At 49.2% G+C, this 7,941-nt stretch overlaps 1 protein-coding gene across 1 annotated transcript in view; it reads right to left on the bottom strand.

The window, feature by feature from the left end:
• ACVR1C (activin A receptor type 1C) overlaps positions 1 to 4,105 on the bottom strand; it is a 13,476-nt gene extending 9,371 nt beyond the window's left edge. Inside the window, exon 1 of the mRNA XM_029962179.1 lies at positions 3,800 to 4,105. Coding sequence (XP_029818039.1) covers positions 3,800 to 4,033 — 234 coding nt within the window. The 5' untranslated portion in view covers positions 4,034 to 4,105. The remainder of the gene's footprint in view (positions 1 to 3,799) is intronic.
• Positions 4,106 to 7,941: the final 3,836 nt, after the last annotated feature.

Genomic DNA, 7,941 nt, shown 5'->3' with positions numbered 1-7,941 from the left:
CCCTGCTGCCAGCACAGTGACCAGCATTCCCACTGGAAAACACCTGCCCTTCCAGCCTGGCCATCAGCTCCAGTGGGAATGGTGGGTGCCAGATGCCAAACACCAGCAGTGGGAGAGAGCCTGGGAGAACATCCTACACCTGCAGCTCCTGGTCCTCCTCCTGCTCCTGCTGGGAGCCTTGGCCACAGCCCGTGTCACCTTCGGCTGGAGAGTCCTCCCACCTCCTCAACATGGGCTCTGCAGCAGCCCCTTCTCACAGCGTGTGGTCACCACTGTCCTGCACCCCTCCCAGACCTTCCAGCGCCTTCCTTCCCTTCCCTCCTTTCTGCAGCTCCCTCCACTCCAGAGCAGCACTCTTTCTAGCAGAAATATCTCAAAAACCAGCACTGTGATTCCTGTATTATAGTCAGGGCCATCTTCAACCCTGACCCCGTGCACCAAATGGCCCGTGGCCAGGACCAGCACTGCACACACCCCTCGGGGGTCGAGGGGCTCCCCACAGCCCAAAGCACACACAGAAGAGTGACAAACACCACAAACCCAACACACGCCCCTCGGGGGTCGAGGGGCTCCCCACAGCCCAAAGCACACACAGGAGAGTGACAAACACCACAAACACAACACACACCCCACGCCCGGGGTGCCCTTAAAGGCCACACCAGAGTGGTGACATCCACAGCAGTTGGGTAAGGTCAGACTCTTGGGGAAATCAGACAATCCCTCAGGACCACCCAAAGCCAGCAAAACAACACCATTAATCCCATTTTGCAATCCTATTCTGAATGCACTGTTCATTGACTGACTAACCAAGAATAGAAGCTGACACACGTTGCCATGTGTGAACCAAAGGCAGCACATCTGGCAGCACCCAGCAGTTTCACAACATGGAGTAGTTATGGTCCAAGCTGTGTAAATAAAATAGTACTTATAGGCAGCAAAAAAAAAAAAAAAAAAAGGAAGGATTTTTTTCCCCTCCAATGGAACAGACATTCTCACACACAGCCCTTTACTTTTGATTCATAATGAGCACTTTCAGGTTTCCAAAAGCTCTGAACTCTGTGTGTGCAAGTTTCTAGGCTACTCAGGGGGGTAAATTACATGTTCTTTCCAAGGCAGTAAGAAAATCTATTTCATTAATAGGGGTCTCTAGTCAGCTCTACAGAATACTTTTAAACCATTTCAAAAACACACAATTTGGGCTAGAGCCTAAAATTAAGTTTCTCCAGCTTCAACCGTGACTACAGACCCCACTCACAGGGGAGTGGGGGCAGAGATCACAAGCTCTGTCTCCCAGATCTTAAATATGGCCCGAAAATCCTGTGAGACACAAGTCTACAACTCAAAGAGCCTTCTGGATCTGACCCACAGCTGCTCAAACCAGCCTGTTCCACACTGAGGGCACGAGGTGAGTTCTGCAGAGAAAACGAGAGCGAGGGATGTGCAGGGCATGGTTTATCAAAGGGAGGTCCTTCAAGGCAGCAGCACACAGAGCATTTTCTCAGCCCTGCTGTGACATCCCACTGACAGGGGAAGCTCACCTTGAGCTGGGGCAGAAAGTATCCCAGTTAAACCAGTAGAAGCCCAAAAAGGAATCCAGGTTAACACATTAAAAAAAACCAATTTCAGCAAACTCATCCTGCACTTTGAGACTTTCTCCTGCTAATGCAAAATACTGCAATGAAATCCCTGCCCACAAGAAGGAGGGTGTAAAAAACCGAGATCCAGGTTGAATCTGTCCTTAAAGATGTGTATTTTCAGACATTGTAAAAACAAACAGACAAAAACCAACCAAACAAAGAACAAACAAACAAAAAAACCCTACTCAAATGAACAGCCAGTTCCTGTCCCCCAGGGCACCAACCAGACCCTGCTCTGACAGGGCATTGCCACCTGCAGCTCTGCCACGGGAATTCAGGCACCAAAGCACACACACTGCCCTTTGCCCCCCGAGATCCTCACCCTGCGGATCATCTCCTGTTTTCCAGGCACTCCTGGTACCTTTACAACAAAACCCCTTGGTAACTACCCACAGTCACAGCATCCCAGAATGGTTTGGGTTAGAAAGGACCTTAAAGCCCACCTGGTTCCAAACCCCTGCCATGGGCAGGGACACCTTCCACTAGCCCAGGTTGCTCCAAGCCTGGAGAAGAGCTGAAGGACAGGTTTGTGTCCCAGCAGGACACAAAGGTCCTGCCTCGCCTGGCAGGGATGGGCACCACACTGGACCTTCTCAGGGCTTCTCCTCCTCCAGGAGAGTCACTCCTGCCTAAAAACAAGTTTTTCATGCCCACACGCTCCACTTTCAAACTAGAATCTGCATAATGGAGACAGACAGGTTGGCAGGGAAGTGGGTAGATATATAACATATATATACACCTAAAGAGATAGATAGATAGATAGATAGATAGATAGATAGATAGATAGATAGATAGATAGATACGAAGAAATAGATAAATTTATAAGGAGTTTGATATAGAAAAATAGAAATAGATTGATAGATAGATAGATAGATAGAAAGAGATAGAGATAGATAGAGATAGTTATGAAAAAAGAGAGAGAGGCACACAAACCACATTGGCACTGTTACATTTCTGACTGACATGAGTTCTCCCAAATGTTTAGAGCAAAGGGCTCGGGATAAGAACTCAGTCATTTTTTGGGGGGTACTGAAATACAAAACTAGAGGGTTTGCAACTGCCAGTTGAAGCACTGGGATGACAGATGTGCCTCCACTGCTCCTCCAGAAATAGCAGCTTTAACCTAAGATACCAGCATCCCAGCTTGGAAAAAAACCAGCATGGTGCTTTATTTCTGAGCATAACCACAATTAGGGTGTCCCTTCTGTAGTCAACTGAAAGAAAAGCACTTAAATAATCCTTATTCCTACCCCATAGGACAGGTGAGGTTGGGTACCAGGGTTCAGCAAGAGGTGACAGTGCCCAAGGCTTGCCCTCCCATATTTATATGACATAGCAACAGCCTTTCAAATTCCATTCAGAACTATACAACAGCAGCTTAAATTCAAGTTATAATTGTAAATTATGTATTACTTTGTACATTTTTACCTGTAACATCTCTCACTGATGTAAGTAGAAAAAGGTATCCACTGATAAAGTAGTACATGTCACAGGTTTTTCAAAAAAGCCTGGATTAAACACAAATCTTGGAAAGAAGAGTCAAAAATATTAAACCTAAAAATAGTGTAAATATTTATTTTTAAAAAGCACTGAATCAACTTCATTACACAACTTTGGACCTGGCAGACTCACACACTGCACGTTTTCCATTGTGTGTGGAGATGTGGAGATGCTGGAAGGCCTCAGGCAGGGCAGAGGCTTTGTTATTCCCTTGCAAGACCCCAGATAAGAGCTCCTCATGATTCCTAATTCACCAGTGCTTCAGGTACCATCTTTCCAACATCCAGCCTAATGCCAGTTCAAATCACAAGCTCCCTGAAGACAGTCCAGCCCATAAAATCTGTGAGGTTACAAGTTCTCTTCAGACACTTCATAGAATCACAGAATCATGGAATCACAGAACATCCTGAGTCGGAAGGGACACACAAGGATCATTGAGTCCAACTCCTGGCTGTGCACAGGACAGACCAAGCACCCCACCATGTGCCTGAGAGCACACCTTCACATCCCCCTTTCATCTTCACATTTAGTGCTCATGGGACCCAAGGGCAGTGTGTGGGAGACCTTTACAAGATGCAAGAAATTCCCTCTCCCTCAGAGCTGCAGTTTAGATTTTCCTGTCTGAAACAAGCTGGGACAAAACCAGCTGCTGTTTTACTGACGAGCTGGCTGCCCTGGCCATGGCCCCTGCCCAGTGTGTCCCCACCCTCGGGTGTCACAGCAGCGCTCACGAGGCACTCACCCAGGGGCAGGCGGAGGGTGATGTTGTTGCAGAAGTCGGTGTAGCAGCACTCAGTCTTGGTGATGTTCTTGGAGCTGTGGCAGAAGACCTGGGCGTTGAGCTCCGGGAGGGACACGCAGGACTTGACCACCTCCTCGCGCCCGTTGGTCAGCATGACCGAGGCCCAGCAGGCGCCCTCCGTCTGGCAGGTGAAGTTGGTGTGTTCACACAGCTGGCACACGCACTGCAGGCCTGCAAAACAGGGGCCAGTGGTTGGGAGAGGCCCCTGGGACAGCAGCCCCCCAGGACAGAGGCCCCTGGGACAGCAGAGCCCCATGGCCCAGCCTGCAGGCTGGTCGAGCATGAGTGCTCCAGGAGAGCTCCGGCACGGGGCCATGCCAGCACTGATATCAGCAAACGGGCTCCTGGGCTGCAGGAGGAGGCCAGTCCCAGAGATCCCCAGCAGCACAAGTCCCCAACACTCACACATGACAAGTTGTTTAATCTTGGCCCCAGGGAATTTTATAGATATCATCTGTCTTGCTCGGTGGAGAAGACTGACCACCACAAAAAGCAGTTCCTGTGAAAGCTGCCTCTTGCTGAGCTGGAGAGACAGAGGTTTGGGTTTATGTTCTCAGCTCTCACCACTCCAGACAACACCTCAGACAATGCTGAGGACAAAGACATGGGCACAGGCTCCGTTTGACCTGTGCATTTAGACACAGCCACATTCATTATACCAAGTGTTAAACACTCCCAAGGGCTCCTGGTGAGGAAGCTGTTGCTGACTCCCAGTGACACAGCCCCATCCCAGCCACCTGCCCACACCAGCACCACCCCATCCTGCCAGAGCCAACGGGGGGAGAGCACCGAGCTGGGGGATCACCAAGACACAGCCCCCGGCACCCCACGATGGACACGGGCAGAACGACAGACCCTTCCTCCCCATCCTCCTGAGATGGGGCACCCTGTCCAGGCACCCTTCCTGGGTCAGCTGTAACTCTGCCAGACTGAACCCTGCTCTACTTAGAAGAGCAGTTTTATCCATAACCCATTTGGGACTGGGGGAGGGGGGATGAAACGAGGGTTTCTTTCATTTCAGTATAACAGACTTGAAAAGCAAAACACGGGTTAGTAGTGGACTTGGCAGTGCTGAGGGAATGGTTGGGCTCAATTATCCTAGAGGGCTTTTCCAACCCAACCTATTCCATGGTTGTGTGATCTCAGAGTCCCTGGAGGAGCACAGAAGTCCTGACAGACGTCAGCATGACTCTGATTTCTGTTTCTGTGACAGTCTTTGTTTTCTTTACAACAATCTCCATCCTGTGCCACCCTTCTCAAATCACAGCTTGTGGCGTTTATCTTCAGCTTGGGCCCACAACAAACTGCCTTGGCACCATATGTCCATGTTTATCCTGGTGAGGGTGTGGCAGGAGCTGCTGCCTCAGCTCTCCCTTGGCACCAGAATGAGCACCATCTATCACCCCCAGCACAGCAGCTGAATCTCTCTTAAAGACATTACCCTGCTCCTAGAAGAGCTGCCAGGAGCAAGACTCATCAGATTCAAATAAATTAGAGATCTAGCAGGAAGAAAACAGACACGTCATCACCAAAACTGCAAAATAAAAGCATTATTGAGGAAAGGAGTCTGATATTGTTGCAAGTTCTTCGAGGATTCAGACACGTCATTACGCTGTTTTTCTCTCCTTCTCACAGCCTAAAAATAAAATAGGAAATTATGATGTCATCCACAGTGGATAACTGACAGATTTATCCATATTCTGTATTTTGCAGATTGCTTCAGAGCAGACCTGATCAAAAACCTGTTCCTGCATGTCCTGAGCACCTCCAGGGTGGCTCCTCTGAGCCCTGTGAACATGAGAGAGATGAGGATGGATGAAGGGCTCTGTATCCTCACCCTGACCAAGCCAGGACAGTCACTGCCAGAATGTTAAGGCTCTGCATCACTAAATGCTGCCCTCACAGAGGGAAAAAAAATCAGGAAAACTGTAGCTAAATTTATTCAGAGACAAGACCAGAGTTGGAGTTTTGGGAAGGATGAGATGCTTTCCTCCCAGAAGATTTACACAGATCACTTTAAATATAATTCTACAAAAGCAGAAGCCCTGGGTTCCCTAGATCCCTGCCTGTGCTGCTGACTGCCTTCTGGTGTAGAAAAATGGATAGAAATACCACACCACACACAAACCCCTGACAGTGTTTCCAAGAGCACTTGTGTCCTTCCAGAACCCTTTGTTAGTAGAGCAGAAAGATTATCTTAAAATATAACTATGAAAGGATGGGTGTCTTGCACCTGTGCTACTTCAGCTGACTCCCCACTGTGGAATCAGAAGGGGAGCCTGGGTCCTTGTCAACATGCCCTTGGGAAGATCCATGCTTTTCCTTGGGAAAGCTTTTCCCACTCCCCATCCTGCTGAACAGGGGAGGTAACAAACCCCCTCAGCTCTCACCCAGTGTCACACCCCTGCTGTGCCCCACCCGTGGCTCCTCAGACACCCGTGCAGCAACTCCAGCTCTGCCAAGCCTGTATCCCCATCCCTGCTGACGTGCCCAGGGACACAGCACCCGCCAGAATTTGTGCCTTATCTGTGCTGCTCCACCAGGAAAGCCTCAGTGCTGCTCCTGGTTATTCGTGACAACTTCCTCCACTGGAAAAACTTGTCCATGTATAACCCACCCCTTCCCAAGGAAGTCCTGGCAGTTCCATCAGTGATGCACCCTCACAGGAGGAAAGCTGGGACTCCCACCATCCTGGAAACCAGGGAATGGAATAAAGTGACTGTAAGGGGCTAAAGGAAAAGGGTCAAAGGGGCAGGATGAAAATGTGCTCCTCAAGTTTCAAAATAAGTCACTCTTAATCTGGTAATGAACACAACTCCTTTATTTACTCAAGCACAACAATTCCCTTAAAACATTCCATTCTCTGTTAAGAAATTAGGAGAAAGTGAACGACTGAAACACTCCACGGCTGCAGAGGCCTATGCCAGGTACCCAAACCTGGCCACCAATGGTCCCAGTTCTCTGAGCTTGGAACTCTCCAGCAGTCATAATAAATTTGTCCTGGCCTTCCCCAAAACCCAGCAACCCCAGCGGGACCATGGGTGAGTTGTCCCACCAGGACTGGCTGCAGAGCTGAGGCAGGGCCAGGGCAGAGCAGGGCAGGACACACGGTGGGCTCCCTTCCACAGGGACAGGAGTTGGGACAGGCTGAAGGACAGAGGTGTGCAGGGCCACATCCCTTCCTGTGGGCAGCTGGCACTCCACAGGACCCCACAAACAGCAGGAGAAACCAAGAGCCAGCCGAGGTGGCAGGGAAGGATTCCCACATCAGCAGACACACAAGGAAAGCAATTTTTGGATACAGGGACCCCAGGAACAGGTGTTCCCTGCGGCTGGCATTTTTAAGACATAAGTGGTTTTCAAGGATGGTTTTTCTGCTGTTATTGCCATAGAAGCTGAGACTACACACCAGATTTTTGGATGAGCCCCACTATGAATCAAGGACAGCATGACTTGCTCTTCAGAGCAGAAAATAACCTGCCTGACTTACCTAAAAAGCAACATTTTCTGCCTTTTAGTTTTTGGTGCAACTGCCAGAAAACACCCAGGACAGGCAGACACATTGTGCAATGACCTTATAGAGCAGGAAGAATGGAACCAGCCCCCAATTCCCAACAAACTAACACAAAGGTGCCAACAGAAGATGGGTTTGTGTGCTTCCATCCCTTTTCTATCATGTCAGCTTCAGCTACATGCCAACTAGATAGCCAAGGAACAAGAGTGATCCTACATGTGAACAGCAGATGGAAGAATAGGAGCTTAAACACCAGCTTCATGAAAGCAGCAAGCAATTAAAACATGTGGGCAGACACAGTGCAACCTCAAAGTTTAAATGGAAAGAATTGAGTGTACAGCTGGCACAAGGTGACTGATCCACAGGGCTGATGGAAAGAACCGAAAGCTCTGCAGGAGCATAGTCAGACCCACTCAAGGTTCTACCAGAAACCTTGTATGCCAGAACCCACAAGGCTCTACCTTCCAACAGACTCTTTTACTACACAG

Source organism: Manacus vitellinus, unplaced genomic scaffold (assembly GCF_001715985.3).
Source record: "Manacus vitellinus isolate BGI_N305 unplaced genomic scaffold, ASM171598v3 scaffold_43_pilon, whole genome shotgun sequence".
Lineage (NCBI taxonomy): Eukaryota > Metazoa > Chordata > Aves > Passeriformes > Pipridae > Manacus > Manacus vitellinus.
Note: the sequence above shows the minus strand (reverse complement) of the source record. Positions and strands in the feature narration are given on the sequence as shown.